At 39.8% G+C, this 23257-nt stretch overlaps 1 protein-coding gene across 1 annotated transcript in view; it reads right to left on the bottom strand.

Annotated features, from left to right (window-relative positions):
* Positions 1-23257, bottom strand: part of stac (SH3 and cysteine rich domain) — a 62015-nt gene that overhangs the window by 3758 nt on the left and 35000 nt on the right. Inside the window, exons 4-8 of the mRNA XM_036593854.1 lie at positions 15170-15251; positions 14768-14874; positions 12169-12250; positions 9171-9238; positions 1858-1952 (exon numbers count right to left, since the gene is read on the bottom strand). Of these exons, the coding sequence (XP_036449747.1) occupies positions 1858-1952; positions 9171-9238; positions 12169-12250; positions 14768-14874; positions 15170-15251 (434 nt within the window). The remainder of the gene's footprint in view (positions 1-1857; positions 1953-9170; positions 9239-12168; positions 12251-14767; positions 14875-15169; positions 15252-23257) is intronic.

The raw sequence follows: 23257 nt of genomic DNA on the forward strand, positions 1-23257 counted from the left end.
AAGTGAGAGAGGGAAGAGGAGGCAAAGGACTCTCAAGGCAGGGTACGACGAAGATGCAGGTAATGCTTAATGACAGTCTACCAGAGACGTTACTTATCTCTAATCATGGTAGGGACTAGGGTAGTATTGAACTGAGTCATAACAGTAGCATAAAATAGAGTACCAGTGAAAACTGACCAGCTAAGACCTCATATGGACATTGAGAATGTGCATTAAACCAATGACTACAAAAAACAACAATGCTTTGGTCAAACCAAACAGTGTCACTAATCAAAACCAATGCTGATAAAACTGCATATTGTTCAGCTAAATGGCAAAGACTTGTGTATGTAATCCATTGATAATTAATAGCCTAATTAAGGCTCAGTGTGTGCATGCTTATCTGCACAGGTAAACACGCAGTGTGTGTTCTGCATTTAAAGCAAAGAGAGAAGCGAACTGTATCACTGGGGCCATTTCCACAAGCTAATTAAACATCCTGCCTCTTCGGGTTGGGGAGAAGAGGGTGTAAGTCACCGTGTGGCAGAGATAAGCTTACTACAAATACTCAGGAACACAAAATCGTACAAAAAGCAATCTAACAAGTGAAACACCCTTGTCTCAAAGCGTACCAAAACAGCCTGTGATACACATGAGTGCCAGATGATTTAGTGGGCACATTCGTTTAGTCTGACGTTGTTTGTAGCCTCTATTGTTACTGCCAATAGCAGTGATTCTTCAATGACACTTAGAGACTTATGAGTTTTTACTTGCTTCAGCACATCAGATTTACCTCCACAGATTATTCGCAAGTATGAGAAAGAAGACTGAACTATGCAGGGCTTTGGCCTGTTTAATAATAATAGTAAGTTACCCTTTATTAATCCAACAACATACACACTAGTGAATGCACACACACTAGGGGGCAGTGAGCACACTTGCCCAGAGTGGTGGACAGCCCTATCCACAGCACCCGGGGAGCAGTAGGGGGTTAGGTGCCTTGCTCAAGGGCACTTCAGTCACGACCTGTCAGCTCAGGGGATCAAACCGGCAACCTTCTGGTCACAAGGCTTTGGGAGCAGCCCATGACTGCTCCCAAAACTAGAGGTGAATAAGTTATTTGTTGTGTGCAATATTCTGTAGCACAGTATAATATGACTCTGCATCATCAGTTTGTCAGAATTTAAAACTATATTTAATCCTCTATTGCACGATGTTGCCTCAGGGCAACAAACTCATTCTCCTCACTTTAGAATAACGTTATACATATTTAAAGACAATGAAAAGGTTTACAATAAAGAGTTTGAGTATGTCAATAAATAGCATGTGCTTAGTCATACTATCTCTTAGTGGGCACATTTAAACCTCTTTTTCTAATGTTCAGTATAAATTTTTTTTTATGAGAATTTGCAGAAATATGTTTGTTGCCTAGAAGCAACATTGTGTGACAGTGGAATAGACTTAGCCAGTCACAAGCCAGGTCTTACCACTTCAGGGAACACAGCTCTATATCATGTCTTCTTTTTGTCGCACAATGTTGCCTCAAGGCAACATACTTCAAAAGGACCCCTACACATATCTTTTTTTTTATTTTTTTTTTTAATGTTTTTTAATTAAATAATTGGATCAGAAAAATTAAATCAAGAATCATTTTATTCAAGAAAAGTGAATTTTTTTAAATTGCTTTAATAATGTTTGCAGTAGAGGGTTAAGTGGGTCTACAATCTTAACAGGCTTAGGGTCATGTTATTGGTTGGGGTTCAGCTTTGTCTTAATTTCAGAGAGATGCAATTACTAGCTTTTACCTCAGTACTTGGCCCTCATAATTGTAGAAATATAAGTTTTTGTGTCTGTGAGAGATGGTCATTTCAAGCTCACCTCATCTCCAGGTCCTGGCTATCCTGGGGGGTGAACCTATACAAAGCCACGTAGGTGTTAAGCTGCAGGAGGTCCTTCCGCAACTCTCGGTCTGGCTGCAAATCAGAAACACATCAACATTATCAACTAAGTCTGAAAAGCACACAAACACAGCCAACAAAATTATGACACAACCAAGATAAAAAAAAATGCTTTATCTATTTGTCACACAATACTGGAAAAATGCTATCTCAATGTATTACATACAAAAATAGTCTGTTTCTCTCAGCACTTCACAAGGACCAACTGCTTGGCAGGAACTGCCTTGATTTGTTAGGTGCAAAGACAGAAAACCTTGTTTGTCATCTAGTCAGACACTTACCTTAACCACATATGTTTACTGAGATTCCAGTAAACAGCTCTAAACTGGCAAAATAAACAGACAAATGGAAAAAGCTCAACTCTCGTCTCTCTCTGAAGCGAGAATCATGCGCTCACTTTTGTCTCGAAAAGATCTGGAGACGGCTGCGTGTGGGAGGACGAGTCCTCCGTCATTGTTTATGGTGTGATTCAGGAAATGAAAGGATGGGAGAGGAAGTGAAGGGAACGTAGCAGGTCTGAGACTAACACCCCAGGCAGAGCCAGTCTGGTGCACTACGCATACGCTTCTCATGACTTTACAGCTTACCATCTGGAGGAAAGATGTGGGAGCGCTGAACGGTGTTAAGAGACCCATCGAGAAAAGATTAGGTGTTTAAGGTATTATTCTAGTGTAAAGTATCTGTACTGATTTTAACACTTTGTGTTCCTGTGACAAAGGAGATTTTAAAAGAATATTTCAACTAAAAATAATGTTGCTAATGAATGAGATCCAGGAGATGCCGGTTAGCATTATGCAAATAGGATGCTAACTGGTACCCGCTGCCTTTTATTCATTGTTAGACGCATTAACATGTTAGGGAAAGTGCTGTATTCTCTTAGACACAGTAATGAGGCTTCCAGAGTCAGCCTTTGGTGCTGATAATGCAAGCTCAACTTTTCGCTTGTCAGTATTTGAGCTGACTTCTTTTTAGTGGCTATTGCCGTATTATGTACAGATATCTTCACAAATTTGACGTTTGACATGAATGTTGCTTTAGAAAAGTGTTTATTGTGTTAAGTCGGGATGCACCAACCCGCTCCTTTTCTCTCCTGAAACTGTTTCTGATATCTGAATTCAGGGTTTTGACCAATACCAAGTACTGATCCGATACCAGTGCTCTGTCAAAACACTTGTATTTCGTCTTAGCAAAGTAGCATAAATATACAGCATAAATTATTTTCAACATTTTAAAATGATATTCTAGGTTTATAAACCTAATGACCATGACTAGTGGATGGGTCTCACCTGACTAAAACCACTCAGCTTTATAAGATTAGTGTCCATGCCAATGCTGAAGCAGTCCATCAGATCAATCCACCACAACTGTTGAAAGCCAATTCATGGTGACATTTTAAATAAATTTAAATAAAAAAACCTCTCAGTCCAAAGTCCTGTACAGTACTATGCAAAAGTCAGAGACCACCCTTCATTTATTTCATTTCCAGTCACAACAGCCAAGTAGACGTTCAGGACAAAAAACAGAAAACTTATATACAAATATATAAACAGAAAATTATACAAAAGCCTCAACTAAATACAACATCAGTATTTTAAATCAACCAAAATTAAAGCAAAAAAAAATAATAACATAATGATCACTTGGAGTTGAAATTACATTAATGGGTGGACTTTTCCAAAGTACTGTATATGATCCCACAGCACCAGCTTTGACTTCACTCCAACTCTGTTGGATGTGACTATGCCTTGGGCTGCTGCAGGTCATGTTATTGTCTCTGCTTGACGCTCTCCACTCTCCACACAGTCCAGACCACTTTATGGCCCCACAGGCAGAGTTACAGCCTGCGCTTTGCAGCCCTGCTATCAAATATGGGGCTGTGTGTGTGTGTCTGTGGAGGGGTGGACGTGGGTTGCAGAATGTGTGCGAGTGGATGTGGGTGGGGGTTAAGAGCGTCACAGCAGGTTGTGAAAGATGCAATGTAAAGAAAAAGTGCCGAGCTCCTCTGCATCTACATTTCTTATATATCTCTGTATGAATGTGTGTATTTCAAGCTCTGTATTCCAGTGCAAATCATGTTACAAGCAACTGAGAGAAGTCAACAAGCTAAGCTGGGAAGGCCACCAGAGAATGACTCGAAGGCTGACAGTGAGCAACAACGCATGCACTCACACTAACACACACAAAGGCTGGCTAATAAAACTGAACACAGATTTGGAGGAGGAATGTGTGTGGGCGCTGGACTGCACTGGTGCTCCTGCTGAACAGCTGTGTGTCTCAGATGCTGTGTGCTGTCTCCTCTCACTAGAATAGATAAGACAGGATGCTGCATTTTTTTCAGACCCATCTGAATCAGCTGATGTAATAATGAACACCCATATCCAAGCATTGTTATGATTATGGTTGCTCTAAAATTATGAGCCAGTGATAAAGGCTGTAGATAATCTCACATTTGTTTTGGAATGTGCTACATCATCATACGTACTCTGTGACAGCATTAATCATACAATTTAAAGAAATGCAGCACTGTTTAAAACCATTTATCTTGTCAGAAAGTCTGCTTTTTAGTCTGTAAAAATATGTATCATTACAACAGATGCAAATAAACATAAACACAATAAACAGTATAACCTCCTGGACGCCCCAAACCACCGATTTGTTCAATTACATCAACAGCACACTTGATTAAACATAACAAAACCCCAATTAGCCAAAGTAGGTATTGGATGTAACTACAAATAATACTGGGCTGCCATGAGGAGAGTTTTGGAAATACTTAATCCCTTAAAACCCCAGGTTTATTACATACTAAGGCTTATTACTCTGTGTCTACAGTGACTTCAATGCAAACTGTTTGAGCTATTGTTAGGTTATAGAAGTGTATAATAAAACTTTGGACCTGTCGGTGGGCCCTGGACATGTAACAAATGTACTGACATATGTAAATTCACTACTTATTGTATTGATGCTATTGTATTTATTCTAATATTTGTGTTTTTCTAAGCAAATAAACATTACCTGCCCAGATAAATCGTTTTTACATTTTCTCAGGTGAGTAAAAATGCGATAAGTCGCTTCACGCGAGTTAGCTGCAGTTTTAAAGGAATGTGATCTGTAACTTACTAAAGGTTCAGCTAGATTAGCTGACAACTTCATCTAAATTAGCCATTGCTATCCAAACTACATGCTAGCCTACCATTTCAAATTGCTTTTGTACCTTTGCTTTAACCTCATATTGACCATGGTATATTTTGGTTTGTCCATCTGAATTTACATGACCAAATCGTAAGGCAAATTATTCAGTAACTGCATGAAATAAATGTAAACTTTTATATATTTATTTATTTTACTTTGATTTTTTTACTGCTGAAAACCAAAAATCTTAGATGCTCTTTGTATTATTTTATAAAGATAATTTTTATCACTGGAGAGACACCATCTATTTATAGTTTATAGCCCAGATTTGTGGAAAAATGGGTCGACTTTCAGTAGACAAAAAAAAATTGTGAGTTCAGCTTCTTTTATTATAAGGATTTAAAATACATCACCCATCTATTTGACTGGAAAGATACCAGTTACAGCTCTCATACGACATCCACTCATTTTGAATGTAGCTTATGAAATATGAACTGGTGGTTCCAAGGAGTTGAAAAGGTGAAACATCACATTTACTGCATGTAGTGCATCACTCTCTTCATCAGAGCAGAAGTTTTTTCAATAAAATAATAAAAGTCTTCTTACTTGAAGCCATATAGAACCTGATGCTACTGCGAGCTGCAGTAAAATGGTTTTATTTGTTTACTGTGTTAATGTTGGCATCTTAAATTAATCACTTTTTCCTCAGGCTGATTCTTAAATCCACAAGTCAGTTAAGGGTGAGTCCAAGTTTAGTTGCTGACTCAAGTCCTCATCTCTGATATATACAAACACAAATGCTATGTTTAGAGACAGCAACAGTGTTCATGTCCAAGCTGATCTATGCAGGCATTAAAAGATGTGACATATATCCCTGTTGGGTGTAGATGTGAACAAAATAGACCTGACACTGAGAAGAGAAAAGTCTGAAAAGAAGGTAATCCTCATTCAGCCATACACTTGTCACAAAACGGAGGAGCAGCAGTGTTATCAGATCAACTGAATTTCCCAATCTTGCAGTTCAGCACACCGCTGTATCTTCTGTCAGTCTTTGTAGGACAGGCAGGACAAAGCTGGTGAATAACTGAAAAACATGGGGAACTGGGACAAGCTGCACCTATACTCAGTTCAGCAACGTTCAGGTCTAAATTTGTTTTGCCGTATCATCTTCTTCAATATATATAAACTAATATATTTGGCTGCATGGACTGCCAAGCAAGGACAACAAATATTGCTTTCATAGGATGAAGTCAAAGATTAAAAAAAGATGAAACTCCATAAAGGAGCTGACCACAGCTAAAGGTGGGTCAATCTGCAAGCATAGCTAGGCCTAAGTTATTTAAAGAGAGCCGTTTTCTACTCGGCTCCTGGGAAATTTGGGAGCCGTGGCATATGGCCAAACATAGCAGGCTGAACTGACTTCAGAACTGATTTCAGATCAGTTCTCAGACCTGAAAGAACAAAGAACATCTGACCTGGATTCAGTTCTCATTAAGACCAGAAGGAGTGAAGGTCAGAAAAACTGATCCGAGACCTGAGACAAATAAAGATGAGCTAAATGAGAGAGGTTCTGTTCAGCTGTATTGTTTGTTTATCTGTTTATCTACACTGGGAAAATCACTAAATATTAGTGCTTCGTCGTGGAAACTTTTTCATTTCCCATGGAAATAAAGGCAGGAATGTTTTCTGGTGCACGTTAAGCTGTAAATATACTGTGATTTTTATTGAACTACGGACGTAAGCGTTATAAACCGGGGCAACACATGCCATGAATTTGTGTGCACTCATAATCTTAGAATCAGAGGGAGAGAGACCGTCTATAGTCAGGCATCCCGAGGGATCTGCTTTAATTTGTGACCTCATAAAGCTGTGCTGATCTCAGGACGCTTTTATTTATGCCTGTGTGTTGGCAGCCTGGTCCTGTGGTATGAGATAGGGCCACCCCCCACCCCTCCATCATATTTTCAACTTGCCCAATCTTTCTCTCTTCCTCCTTTTTAAATCCGATTTTCTCCTGAATGTTAGTCGTACTGCCAGTTCCCACGCGCTTTCTAGGTCTCCTGCATCCAGCGTAACAGAAAAGAACAGGGACGCAGGGAGAACATGTTTCAGAAAATTTTTAAAAATGCTCCTCAAATTTAAAAAAAGGCTATCTGCAGACACCATAGTCACCTGTGGCTGATGGATTAGCCCATGTGATATTTTTAAAAAGTCACTGGATCGTTCTGCAACACTGAAGCAAATGATGTGGGTGTAACACGAATTGCTTTTCGATTGAAGGACCCAGACTTATTTCTAAATCTGTTTCAGCATCATTGGAGAATAGGCCTTCTGCCCATTACCAACACCCGAAACCATGAGTACATCAAAATCTATGGTGAAAATGCCAACCATCGAAACATGGAATAAAACAGAGCTCTGCAAGGCAGGTAATAAGGCTAGCAAAAATGGTTATATAAAAATGCCCTCATAAAGGTCAAATCCAGGGGGCTAAAATGGCCACAGTGTTACCAGCCAAGAGGGTGAGGACAAATATGTTTCCGCTGGCACACTCGTAGCCAGCCACTGTATCTTTTAAAGCTGCTAGTCATGCATAATAAGGCAGCTTAGCACATTTGGAGTAGACCACTAACCATGCTGTTCAACATATGTAACATAACAGACAGTCTCAATTGGCTAACAATTATGAGGGCATTATATCATCAGAGACAGAGAGAGAAGAGAAAGAGAGAAAACACAGTCAGTGATTAATGCCTGTACGCCAAAGCTGCACTATATGGACATAAAATGTGATTTTTGAAAAAGCTGTTGGATGTCATGGATGACAGCCAACCACCTGAACCTAGATTGAACTGTTATTCCTATTCAGAGGTCCTAACCATGATCTTGCTACCTCAAGCACTCCTTAGTCGTTCCGTCTGAAGATGCAAGAAGGCTTGGCCCGATTCTGGATGACCAGTTATCTTTCTCAGCACATACTGCACTCATACCTGACTCATGCATTTTTCTCCTTTACAACATTCAGAGAATTCCATTCTTTCTCCCTAAAAAGGCCACCCGAGTGCTTGTTCAGTCTCTTGTCATCTCAAGGCTTCAGTACTGTAACTTGCCCCTGCCTGGTCTTCTTTTTCAGGCCAGCAGGCCCGTGCAACTGATGTAGACTGCATTCCCCCTCTAAGTTTGTCACTCCCTTCACTGGCTTCCTATAGCTGCCACTGGACAGCACAGTTCCTCGCTGTCGTCAAGGGTGGACTGAAGACCCATCTCTTTGTGAAGTATTGAAATGAACACTAATCAAGCATTTTTTGATATGTATTGTATTTTGTTTGTTTATTTCTAGGTCTCATTCCCACCAGTCTAATTACACCACTTTGGTGCTACATCCACAGCCTTCTTAGGCCCTGTTCACACATGGTATTAACATCTGTATTGAGTAATCTGACCATAAGTGGACCGCGAGACATGTAGTCGTTCACACTTGACATTTCCATGTGTCTCAAATGTGTCTCCACTGGTCGGATTTCGTGACTGGAGGAAGGATACCACCCACATTTACTACGTCAGTCTCCTGCATGTTATTCACTATTCAGTATTTTGTTTGTTTCCAAACAAAAATGTTCCACACGTCTCTGCTGTGATGATGCAGCTGGTTAAGGCCGTCCTTCGCCGCTGTCAAAGGCGCAATGCGACACTTCAGCGTTCACACCTTAAATGTTAAGTAGTCATATGTGTACCTGGTGGTTTGAGTGATCAGATGACAGTGTGTTTCCGAGACACACTGTGCCCTGTTCACAACTGTACTTAGCGCTGTCCACTTATGAACAGATCACCCAGGACGCATGTTAGGACATCATTTATAATTATGTCACTAAAGAACCTCTTAATCTGTCTTTCACATCCAGAGCTTCCCTACTCATATTCATTTCTCCAAATCACTTTCTTTAATTGAGTTGGTCTTTTTGACAGGAGCTCCTGCCTCCTGGATCCCTATTTCTGGTACTTTTCACATGGTTGGTGTCAAAAGTCACACTCAGCAGTATTTCACAGCAATCCAGATGTGCAGCTCTGTTTGAATGATAGCGAAAATAGTGGGGTGCTTACCGGAGAGTCTTCAGGTTTCTTCTCTTCTACTTGGAAGTTCTCCGTTCCATTCTCCAGAGATGTAAAAACTGGAAAAACATCAGCAATGATCAGGACATGAAAACATGAGCAGCTATTGTTTTAGATGACTGGGGCCACTGAATGTTTTGAGTCACCTGACTTTTTCTAACTTGGTCTAACTGTGTTTCCTGTACTGATTAGTTCAAGGCTCAACTCATCTTCTTCCTCCAAACATGAAAGACAACATTAGAATAGTCATTTATCAAGTCTTAAACCAACATTTGTCTACCTTTGAGCCATCTAATATTTCTTAGCAGGGAAAAAATTGTGTCTAGAAACCCCCCGCCCCCACCACCCCTTTCTGGTGGTACAGGAAAGCGCCAGCATTTTTGTGGTCACAATGGCCATTCAGAGGCAGTTTGATAGAATTAGGGCCCTGCACCATCAATGTGTTAGAGAGAGATAAGCTACAGTGGGGCTCCTTGTGTCTGCAGTACTGTCTCTGATGTGCTGGACTTGACCTGATGATCTGTCTCCCTCCTAGTAACAGAGCCGGTCTGACCACTGCTAGTTAAAGTCTTCCCCTTCCCAGAGAGACTATGACAGCACTCACAAGTACATGGTCTGGTCTGTATTTGCTTCATTTTATGAAAAAGAACAACAATCTCCAGCTTTTTACGCTTATGTGCTTTCATGTTTGAATGAGTTTCCACCTAACATCAATCTCGGCCCACAAACACTCCCACAACAAACCAGCAATGCTTCTTTTTTTTTTGACACATACCATAATTTCTTGTGAATGTGGTCTAAGAAAGCTACTCCTAAACATGCATTAGTGCTTCTTTGGAATGGTGTATGCTAGGGATGCTCAAATATAGGAAACGTGGGACTAGCCAACATTTTTCACATATATACAATATATGGACAAAAGTATTAGGACACCTACACATTACACCTAAAGGAGCTTTTATGACATCCCATTCTAAATCCATAGGTATTCATATGGAATTCTCCTCCCTTTGCAGCTATAACTGCTTCCACTCTTCTAGGAAGTTTTCTACAAGATGTTGGAGAGTGTCTGTGGGAATTTTTGCCCATTCATCCAGAAGAGCATTTTTGAGGTCAGACACTGACACTGTTCATTCCATTCCAAGTATTCGATGGGGTTGAGGTCAGGGTTCTGTGCGGGCCAGTCAAATTCTTCCACACCAGACTCACCCAGCCATGCCTTTATGGACCTTGCTTTGTGCATTGGTTCACAGTCATGCAGGAACAGAAAAGGTTCTTCCCCAAACTGTTCCCAGAAAGTTGGAACCAAACAATTGTCCAAAATGGTCTTGGTCTGTTGAAGCATTAAGATTTCCCTTCACTAGAACTAAGAGGTCTAGGCCAACCCCTGAAAAACAACCCCATAGCATTATCCCTCCTCCACCAAACTTTACAGTTGGCACAAGTCAGGCAAGTAATGTTCTCCGGGCATTCTCCAAACCCAGACTCATCCATCAGTCTGACAGATAGAGACGTGTGATTCATCACTCCACAGAATATGTTTCCACTGCTCCAGAGTCCAGTGGCGGTGTGATTTACACCACTCCATCCAATACCTGGCGCTGTGATGTCAGGCTTGCATGCAGCTGCTCGGCCATGGAAACACATGCCATGAAGCTCCCGGCGCACAGTTTTTGTGATGTTGATGCCAGAGGAGGTCTGGAACTCTGCAGTTATTGATCAGCAGAGCATTGGTGACTTTTATGCACTATGCACCTCAGCACTCAGCGACCTGCTCTGTAACTTTACATGGTCTGACACTTCATGGCTGAGTTGCTGTGGTTTCTAAACGCTTCAACTTTTCAATAATACCACTCACAGTTGTGGAATTTCTAGAAGGGAAGAAATTTCGTGAACTGACTTGTTATAACAGTGGCATCCAATTACAGCACCACGCTCGAATTCATTAAGCTCTTTGGAACGACCTATTATTTTACAAATGTTTGCATGGCTAGCTGCTTGGTTTTATACACCTGTGGCAATGGGGCTGAATGAAATACCTGAATTCATAGATTAAGAGGTGTGTCCCAATACTTTTATCCATATAGAGTATCTTCCGATGCCAATTTATAAACAATTGTGAAATGTAGAAACTGGGACTAGATCCACCTGGATTAGCAATATGAAGAAATCTAACATTCATTTCAGTATATAAAAAACGTAATGTTAGTTACAGAAATCAAAAAGGGAGATTCATCGCGACGCATATATAATCTTGGCACCTAATCAAGAGGTGCCTGTAGATTCCAACCCCTAAAATACATAAGTAAATATCAGTTTGAAATATCGACCACATCTTAAGATCTGTCCAATGCCTGATTTTTTTTATTTGTCAATATGATTCCAATATTATCATGCATCCCTAGCTCAAGCATTAACTCATTCACTATTCACTACAGTGTTTGCTATACAGTGAACTGACCAGAGAATGACCACAGAACAACTGAAAGATTTACCACTGAAGATTCATACAGCACTACAAATGGCTGATACACTATATAGTGTTGTTTAGCACCAAGCATCCTTATTATTTAGTGCTGTATAACAGCCAGGAGTCGTCCTACCAATATTTATGTATGTATGTATGTATGTGTATATGAAACATACATTACACTGAGAGATAAACATTTACTGGGCTTCATCAGCCTCCCCCTTTCCTGTATACGCACATTTATACAGACAAAGCTAGGTGCATAGATACAGTGGTGCCTTTAGGTCACTTTAGCTCCATTGTAACACAGCAGTTTGTGACAAACTCCCGCTTCACTGTGGCACCAAGCATTCTTCTTATTTAGTGCTGTATAATAGCATAGAGTCAATATTTATGCAGTATGTATGTAGGTAAGGGCAAATGTAACCTACATACAAAGCTCAAACCCGAATATGGTGTGCTAAGATTCTGAAGCCTGAGTAAGGCTTTGAAAACCACTTTAAGTGTTTGTGTGCTAACCATTGTCGCTGTTTTTCCTGGTAAGTGGGGCATGGCTGCTTTGGGCTGCTGCCTCCTCTGGAACTTGTGCCAAGTCACTGGTCTAACCACATGAGAAACAAACACTGGTTAATACATATACATACACACACAGCAACATGCATTCACATTAACCTCAACGGCCACACAGTGGCCTAAAAAGTGTTTGGACACTTTAACTATGGAGCCACTAGTAAACTTTAATGACACTGTTTAGGTTATTTCATAAAAGTGTTTTTTTTTTCAGAGAAAACTTTTAGCAAAACATCAAACTCTTTGAGGCAGATTTACTAAAAGAGATACTTATTATTGATGGTCTACAGACAAAATCGTTTTTTCATGTTGGTGGAGTAATAGCTTCCTTTTCAGATGAGCTAATGAGCTAAAACTACAGCCAAACAACGCTGGATGCTAATGAAAACTCACTGGTGGATGATGATCGTCAAAGTCAAAGTTTATTTATATAGCACTCTTTACAACAGGTGTTGTCACAAAGCAGCTTTACAGGGAAATCTGAGTCCAAGCCCCCATGAGTGTGCCAGCAGTGACAGTGGCATGGAAAAACTCCCTAAGAGCAGGAGGAAGAAACCATGGGAGGAACAAAGACTCTAAAGGGGAATCCATCCTCCCCTGGTCGACACCGGATAGGAAACAGTGTTAGTACAAAATATTAGTGTTAGTATAAAATCTTGTCAGATGAATATGTTTTCACTAATATCAACACCCTCATATTAAGATAACTGTGTTTCAGAGTAGCAAAGTGTAATATAATACATGCACTTACTTGCAAATACAAGCCACATTTTACTGTACTGTTAAAACATAAAATTGCTGTTTGACTAAATTGATGATCTATCTTCCCACGATGGAACGTGACAAATACTCACTGCTCACAATTGCTCACTGGCAAAAGCAGCAGTTAACTCAGTGTTCTAGCACCTGTAAGCATTCCCAGCACAAAGGCATTTTTTCTGCAAAGAAACTGCTCAAACGATAACGATCTGAAACACACCAGCCGACTGAAATGGTCCGTTTAAAATAAATGCCACTTGGTTTGACATTTTGTTTCTGAACACAGTGAACTTCATACATTTTTAAGTATAGCACAAATGTCTCCAACTCTCCATTCAAGGATTTTATTTTAGACAGTTTGCCTCATTCACGCATCAGCAATCGCTGATTCTCTTACCATGCTATGTGAGTTATTCTTCCCATAGTAATTTGATGCACGTTTTCATGTCGTTTTTGTTTATCAACCTCTCTGTCTTTTTTAAATGACCCCTTCCAAGGCCATTATTGTAAACACTGAAACAGATTTTAATCAGCAATCCTGGTTAAAGAAAGGTTAAATAAATGATGGGTTAAAATACAAACAGAAAAACACAGACTCTCTTTCTCTTTCACAAACACACACACTCAGCCCTGCTGACCCAGACATCTGTTAAATGATTGCATTGTGCTCTCAAATGAGGCATATCAGCAGGTTTAAACTGGGTGAAGTGCTAATGGTTTGGACACGAACGGCGTCTAAACAAACCAGTGGAAGCACTGTTATAGTCGCACCGGGACTCTTTACACTGTACCACATAAAGATCCAAATCTCCCGAGGGCAGTGGAGCTGCTGTGCTTTTTTTCCACTGCACAGCCATTTCTTTTTTTGTGTGTGTTCTTGCCTCCCTTAGCTGCTGAGAGAGTGTTTTTCAGGTTAATGGTCTGCTCCTCTCCTTTATCCTGCAGGGTTTGTGTTCTGTCCATTCTCTCACCCTCTTTCCTTTTGCTTTTCCTTTACGGGTAATATTTGCTTCAGAGTGGCCTTATCTGACCATCGCTTGAGTCTTAGGGAGACAGTGTGTCTGCGTGAGTGAGTGAGGGTGAGTGAAATTGAGTGTGTGTATGTGTTTCACAGCGATACTAAAGGCAATTCAACTGTTTCTATTAGGACTCGCTGCCTGCTCTTCAAAAACAAACAGAAGTAATGTTTGCCTCACTTACGTATTGTTTCAAATAACATGTTTAAAGGCCTTTACACACTGAGCGTGATTTACTGTGCGACTACTAATTAATCACTAAATTAATTCAAACACACACATAACTGGTGTTCTTCCACATCAAATGTGATGTTCTGGATGGCAAAAATGTAACATTATACTATTTCCCATTTTAATTTTTGCAAATTTCCACAGGCGACACTCATTCAACCAGCTGTTTCTGTCACTGTCCCTGGAATGGTCATGTCTCTCTATAATGATTTAGAGCAGGGATGCCCAATCCTTGCCCTGTAGACTCACCAACTGAAGAGTTCAGGTCCAACACACCTAGCTCTAATATTCAGATGTCCCTGAAAGACTTCATTATTTGGATCAGGTGTGCTAGATTAGGGTTGGAAGTAAACTCTGTAGGGTGGCAGATCTCCAGGACGAGGACTGGGCACCCCAATTTAGAGCGTATGACCTCTTAGGGCGAGCAGGATGGACAAGATGTCCAACCAGGTCCATCATACACCATACAATAAAGAGGTTGCCCAGTATTATTCATCTAGCCCTATTTAACACTTAAATGACATTCATAAAGTGAATCTTACAGAGTTTCTTGGCGGTGAATCTGAGCCACTGGTCCTCTTTGTCTTCTGGGCCAGAGACGTCCCAAACCGTAGTGTCTCATAAACCGGGTCCACCTTACTACCACAAGCTGGAACAGGAGAAAGATGTGTCGATAAAACACACAAGAACACAGTGTCCTGTTCAGGATGATGATTCCTTCTTCACCTCAAACAGACTGACGATTAATATCAGCATTTCTTCAGAATACAGTTTTAAGAAAAGGAAAAAAAAGATTGTGAAAGAATTAATAAGGCAACTATTAATAGGCTCGTTTCCCCAAAAAGGGAATTAAATCAGAAACATTTCACATAGAATTTTGCCATAATGAAGCATTTTCTTCTGGGTGGTGTGAAATGAAAAAGTATCACCAAAGTCTCACTCACCAAAGGGCATCACCTCTTTGATGCAGCCAAACTGCTCCTGGATAAGCAGAGGGGAGCTATAGTACCTCCTGAAGCCTTTTGGCTGCACACACACAGAAAGAGAACACAGCATCAGTACAGAGACACAGCTGACAGGAGCTCCACATCTCAACTTAGTCTGAATTCAGTATGAAATGCTGTGAAATCTGACTGATTTTATACAAGTGGAGCAGGACGTAAATTGAGGTTACGCTGTAAATATATTCACTGGTACAAGCAGTGCTTTCTACCAATTAGTTAAAGCTCTTCTCAGCACAGCTGGTCGTTCTACCATAACACTGTGTACTGTCGGTCAGATGCTATAATAAGGTTAACAGTGTGTCTCAAGGGACACTTGATGACTGGCTTGGAATACTGTTGTGACTGTGGATGTCGAGGTCATAGCAGCACAGGTACTGCAACACTACATGTCATAAATATTAAAGACTGAAGCTGATGGAAAGAAAGTGCACTTGAACAAAAACCTGAACTGCTCTTCTAGCCGCGCATTTTTGTGATTGCCCTGTTCTAATCATTTTAATCCTTTTATGATTTCTGGTGACACAGCTCAGGACAAACACAGTGAAGGAAAAGCAGGGCAGCAGTATTTCAGGACTGGGCTGGAAACTATGATACAGACTAAAGTACTATTCAAGTGATATTAGTTCTACGCCAGGTAATGTAATTATTAGCTGTGAATTTAGTCCCATCCTAACACGACGTCACTCATTTTTACGCACTGCACACGCGTGCAAATTAATTTTGTGTGAACTGCCATTTCAGTAAATATTCCTCTGGAAGAGGAGTTTTCACAGCTTTTCTTAAGTGTGGAGGTGCTTGAAGCATTTACGTGTATTTGATGTGGCCCAAATTAACAGTAATGTATTATCCTACTTCAAGTGTACAGCTCTGAACATTAAAACATGCAAAATGACAGAAAAAAAAAAATATGTGAAGATGTTGACTTGGCTGTGAAAAGACAAGCGGGGGACAATGCTAATGACACACTGCATTACCTGAACATGGCTAGGAAGACAGGGAAAAACAAAATTACGATGAAATTAATTGTTTGGACATGCTTTACTGCTTTTGGTATTTGGTATATTGATATAAATAAGTGTGTAAATCAAGTAGTTATTCCTGTCTCAGTGATTTCTCCTCCTGTGCAAATCGGTCATAACTATTACAGATAACGTGGCACAACTACAGTACCCTTCCTCCACATGTAAAACTGATGTAAACCTTAAGAAAATAAAGTTCATTCTAATAGTATCATATTCCTGGCAATCTGATCATTTCTGTCTTGTAAAATGAGCAGAGAACGGAGAAGCAAAGCCAGAACAACAACAAGAAAAACTGATTTGAAGGTGTAATTTATCCTCAAATGTATAACAGTATTGTTCTGGTGTCTGACTCAGAAATCAGGCAAAATGTTTTGCAGAAGATAAGCTTGTGTTTTTATCTGACCAGCTGTGTGTGATCTGTCACACTCTTCAGTCAAGGTGAGAATGCTCACCCTTCATCTTCTCACTCTCCCATTCTCTCCATCTCACACATATACAGTCTCTCAGATGTAGCTGAATATATAAATGTCATGATTACCAAAAAGGCCATTTCGATTACAAGATTGAAACGGTCAGATACTTTCATCTCTTGCTCTAAAGGCTTATTTTAACCGCCCACTCATTCTCGCCAGCAACCACACTGACCCCATCATTTACACACACATTTATTTGGACACATAGACTACATTCGGTATCAAGCCAATGTGTTAAACATGAAAGGAATGTTCCAGTGTGATTGGGGATTCTCCTCTCAGAAGTCTTTTTAGCGTCCAACTTAGGCCTTATATGCATCCAGAACAACCAGCCTTAAATTCTCTGTGCAGGTGAATTCATCTTAATTCATGCTGTCCAGATTTTGCTACCTCTGCCAATGATCCTTTTTTATTATTTCAGCCTCTGAAGTGGATTAAATTGTTTTAACTTTGAACATATTGGAGATTTAATCCAGTACAGTAGCCAATCCAGACTGCATAATCTTCCTTGGTCCAGGTGCCATCCTAATATGGAAGCATTAGCATTATAAAACCATATGTGGCCTCCAATACACACACACACGTGCGCACACACTGCACTAGCCATGCCCTTACTTGTTTATGTTTTTGCCGTGATAAAGGACAGCATACACAATCAGCATCCCAAATCTGCTTTGATGAATTCTTCTTTATCCACGACTGAAGAGATGGCGAGCTAAAATAAGCTTCGCTCCGGTACCGTAAGCACCTCTCCAGTACCTAGACGTCACATTTCAGATGCAGCTCATTATGAGAAAGGTTAAAAGGAGCAGGCCTATTGTTGTTATGGCAGCCTAATGAATGCAGGAATGGCACAGCATCACTGGTCAGGTAACTACATTTAAAGATTGATTGACCCAAATTTGCTCGATCTAATACCTGGATTATTAACAACTTGTGAGGATAATTAATTATGATGTTTATTTTTAACCACCTTTAGAACAAAGAAGATCAATAATTATAGATTTGCGCTCTATACTTTTTGTTACTAAGGCAAGCAAAACAGCAAGAATACCAGCAACACTGGTGTATTTCGAAACCCACTCCTCAAATAAAGGCTAACTAATGAGGGGTGCACCCCTACAATGCCTTTATTATCGCAGTCCTTGCCACTCTTAGCGCGTTTTCGTTTTCATCTTCCTCACTGAATACAACTTCTTCCCAAAGCCCATGGAGCTCAAAGATTCCCTCTGGTCTCAGTGATCACACAGGCCAAGAGAAATAAACATGCTTAAAAATAACAACATGCCAAGTTAAGGGAAAACTGAACTCGAAGCTGGACTCGGCAGGGAGTTCTTCTTTTTAAGCTCGTCCCCTGTGGCGTGATTTTCCATCCCTGTGAGCCGAAAACTTCATTGGCAGTCTCATCCTTACGCCCAGAGCAACACTACACGTGTCTTTTTTTTCCATTTCCTTTTGGGCATACGATTCTCCTCTTGCAGGGACAGTAGGGCACACAGATCTGTGGTTTCCTGGGGATTAAAACCCCTCAGGAATTACACGGACATCATCATCAGATCACTGTACATATTTTACGCTCTCCAGGTGGGTTCATACTGGAGTGTTGTTTTAATTCATCTATTGCAGTAGCGCTAACTGGACTGCCACTTGCAGAGATTCCTGACTACCACTTAGTGAGCACCCTTTGACAAGTACCACTTAACTTCATGCTTATTCACTCTCATCTGGACAGTGCTGAACGGACTCGTGATTTAAAAGTGAAGAAGTCATATGCAGTTTTGTCAGGCTGGGAACTGTAGTTTTCCACATTTGCTATTGCTTTATTAGTCTGCAGGTGTTGATTTATTCTCAGTTCTACCACTAGCCCTGTCCAGTTCAGTCTGCTGAAGGCGTCCCCTGGTACGAACATCAGTCATATTACTTATGTTGCCAGCATCAGTGGTTTGTTTTGCTTGTAAATGACACTTCAGATTGATACTTCACTGACAAATTCAAAAGAAATAACTGGAAATAACGTTTATCCAGAGATTCATTGAACTCGCCATTTAAAAGCTGTGTTTGAATGAGAGTTATAGCAACAGCACATGAGCAGCTGGGCTTCAGGCTGGACCTTGGGATGGTTCAAAGGGTCAAATAAGGAAAATGTGTTAAAAAATTAGTGGTATTAATGATTTATGTCATATCTTAACCCATATTTTTTGGAAGTTACTGCTGGCAATAAAAAAGCATGTTGTAATTTCATATGTAGAAATAGTGTATACATTTCAATTTAATGCATGTAGTACTATGTGGTACTAAAACATAGTCATCATTCTAATTTCAACATAATTATTTCACTCATTAAATTACATGTACCAATGCAAAAGGTCCATCCAGTGGATATAATGCTGAAATTTGTGTGGACCGATGCATTGGCAGAGTTCCCCGTTCTCATCCATCATTCCCAGAGTTACCTGGCATGCATCCGGACAGGACAGCAGTGATGGGAAAGGCAGCTTTCTGGAAGTTAGCCCCCTTAAAAATTCTATTCTGCTGTTTTTCCATGGGGACTGTTTTTCCATATGGGGGCCGTGTGAAACCCCTAGTGCGGTCGTGACTGCAAGACCCTGGAGAGACACTGAGAGATGCTCAAACGGTAGATGCACGTTTCCCCATCGACACCACCCACACTCTTTAGCTAACACACGAACACGCATACAAACGCTTTCTGCTACACACACACACACACACAATCTCATTAAGATGCCTGCTCACACCCCAGTTCACAGAAGGAGGAAAAGACAGAGTGCTGAATAACACCATCTAACGTCTAATCTTCATCTAATCGCCAAAAATAACTACCAGGGTTAATGTACTCTATAACACACATACACACACAGACACATATTCAGACCCAAACACAAACACTCATAACTACACCGGACAGCCTATAACTAACACATACGCAGATGCAAATACATAGGGAATCAGAAAAACCTAATCAGGAAAACCTAATCAGAAAAGTCCTGCTGGTCCTCCTTATAGTTATCACCAAGAAGACACTGTGAAGTAATATGTGTGGCAGTCTGCAGAAACCCATTGGTTGTGATTATATCGTGGTTATATGTTTTGGGTGGTCTGTTTATATTTCCTTCTTCTATGTAGTTTTATTGTCTTTAATTATTTTACGTTATGTATGTACAGGCCAGCAATTACCCTTCGGAGATCATTAAAGTTGGACTGAATTGAACTGAACTGAATTGGATGATGCTAAAAAATGTTTTGGCTTCTGTCAAATCTTTTTACAACATTTTGATTGTGTATTTTCTGTTTCTACATGATTAATTTTTGCTGTAGGCATTATTTTGATGTTTATTTTTCAACTTTTTCAAGATGGAGGCAAATCAAAGCACCAGTTAGCAAGATGGCCTTTTAGTGTCATGTTTCTAGCACTTTTCTTACACCAGGGATGCCCAATACGTCGACGTTAGCAGATCGCGCCTGGTTCAAACAGCCTAATTTCAGCACTTTCTTACTGCTTCTGGTGGCGGGCAGGTCAATGTAATTGACTGACGTGAAATGTGGCCACTGTCTCTTTAATTTACTCCTACGCCGCAGCCACCTAAAGCCCTGTGGTGAGTTTGTCTCTCTAGCAATCTAGAAAGTTTTCATTTACCAGTAGCTGTTTGTGTTGCACCATATTTGCGTTTTCTTTTCGTAACCTACACTGACTCTTTCAGAAGACGAGTGCGAGATCGAGCACAAAGAAACTGATAACTTCCATGCAGAGCGGGAGGAGGACTATCCTTTTACAATGTCAAACTCCAAATGCATCTGCTTGATTTGCCAAGTAGCCATCGCAGTTCCAAAGAAGAGGAACGTCAAGAGGCATTTTTGAACTATACACAGAAACTACGATGCCGAATTCACAGCTAAAAGTGAAGTCAGGAAGAAAAAAGTGGTCCAGACTACACAAACCAGCTGACACCATTCAGTGCCTATCATCAGAATAAGGTTAGTGTGATTTTTCAGTCGTTTGCTCTGTAATGCTGAATGTCAAAATAGACCACTGAAGTGCTTTAAACAGTTTCAAAAAAGGCTAGGCCCGTCTTTTTTAAAGGTAGATCATGATGACCTGTCTACTGGAAAAAGCAGATCTCAAGCCACAAAAGTATGGGCACCCCTGCCTTACACAAGAGGAAATAACTGTTCAAATAAATCTGCGCAAAGGTAGTGAGCGGTTTGTTTGTTTGTTTGTGTGTGTGTGTGTTTGTGTGCATGTCTCCCCATCTTCAACTGACACGCCTCACAGCACAGTAAAAACCTTTCGAGAACAATGCAAATACTGCCAGATATTTGAACGATCTCACCCATATTAAAATAAACAAGAATGCCAATGTAAACAAACTGAAATAACTGATAAGTGAGCCATCCAAAAACCAAAAGTCAAAGAGTGACAAGAGCAGTACCTATGAAGAGAGCATGAAAGTGACTGTCTGCAACAGGCTAAGCAACTACTGCAGTTGAAATAATAGCACAACATTATTTATTTATAAATATTAAAAATATATGGATGAGTAACAATGGAACTTGCATGCTTTCTGTAGGCGTTGAAAAGACTCCTAAACTTAATGATAGATTGTTGTATGTTTTTACATTGTTTTAAATTGTGCCCTGCTGTCTACTGATAAAACAGAACCCTGATGGAATGCAGTCAAATCTTTACATGTGATTTTCTCACATCTTTTTGGCTTCTCATAGGTGGTGGACTTAAAATATCATGGTTCTGGTTAAACATGTTTGTGAGAGTTTTCAAGAAACACAAATAACAGAAGTTCAAAATTCCACCATGTGAAGTGTTTCTGCAGGCCGCCATGCTTATTTTTTAGCACTGCTAGTGTCATCCAGCAACTGAAAAATGTTTACTGTACATGTTGTGGATGTGGATGGGCATCTGGACATATTAAAACAAACCTCAACATCATGATAAATGTGTAAGATGTAGATATTAGTGTAAGATGTAGATATTAGGATTGACACTGATTACTTCTATTCTTCCAGTTTTTTGTTCAAAAGTATGTGTGAAATCACAGTAATTCTTGAAAAATGTCAAAATTACAGCAATTTGCCAGTGGCACATGACAGCCGGTCTCTGCAGGACAGCTGTCACTTCACAGTACCATTAGCAGTATGGAATTAGAGACTAATTGTGTCAGAAAAAAGGTCTGACAATCAGTTTCTTTCAACTGATTTAGCACATTTACCCTCATCTTCAACGCAGTTAGCCCAGCTATTGTTCTCAATTACAGTCCAAAGTACATAATCTTATTCCATGACATTACATGCAGGCCAGTTTTCTTTACCTTCAGTGTAGGGCTGCACGATATTGACATAAAATGCAATGTTCGATAGAACTGTTACAATGATGAATATGAGAAGCAATAAATTATTAAAATAGTGTACCTCTAAGTGGATGTAATGCAAGTACAGACATATTGTTTGTATGTGTAAACAGAAATCGGTACCACTTTAAAAAAGACTGCACTTATAAAGCATTTATGAATGGTTTAAAATTAGTTTGTTAATGGTTACTAGTTAGGTCATAAGCACTTAAAAAATTGAATAAGCAGTTATAACACATTAATAAAAAAGGAAAAAATATATCTGATCAATATGAATGTGATGAAGCTGACAGGTTTAATGCTGACTGATGAAGACATTAAGATCAGTAAAAATATGAGGTTTAACAGTATAAATGAATGAGGGTTTGCTATTAGGCAAACAACAGGTCACTGTTGCCGTTTTTGTTTATGTTTTTAATTTATAATCATTAATAAACTCTTTTAAACCATTCATGTGTTTATAAGGGTAGTCTTATTCTAAAGTGGTAATACTAGCCTCTCCTTTAAGCAAACAGCAAATACAGCTCTTAACATCACAACTGCAATCACATTTTTTGTGCACTGAAAGCTAATACAATAAAAGCTACAAAAAACAAATAATCATGTATTTATTTTTATATAGGCATTTAAGAATGAACAAATATTTTTATTGATTTTTTTTTTATTATTGTTGTGACAGTAGTCATTATTACCTTGCACACTTAAAGCACAATACCAGGTGTGAGAACAATCCTGTGCATCATAACTTGCTGCTGTAATGACACTTTCACTATGCACTTTACATTGTAATATTGCTGCAACTCCTAGTTATGTCTATACTCATTGTTTACATCATACCACTCAGTGCCTGCTATCATGTAAATACAACAACTGTCTCATATGCTACGTAAATATGCAAATAGATATACTTTATTTCTTATAAACTTATGTCTGTCTGTCTGTCTGTCTGTCTACCTGTCTACCTATCTATCTATCCATCCATCCATCTAATGACTGATGTGTTTTATAGGTGTGTAGTTCAGGATGCAGTAGTTTTTGACCTGCATACATGTGCCCACTGTTTAAGTTACTTATCCCCCACGTGGGAGGACAGGGTTCAGTCCCAGCACAGAGAAGCTTCTAACAGCGTGTGTTGATCTGTTCTGTCGTCAC

The sequence above is a fragment of the Colossoma macropomum genome, unplaced genomic scaffold, assembly GCF_904425465.1.
Source record: "Colossoma macropomum unplaced genomic scaffold, Colossoma_macropomum, whole genome shotgun sequence".
NCBI lineage: Eukaryota > Metazoa > Chordata > Actinopteri > Characiformes > Serrasalmidae > Colossoma > Colossoma macropomum.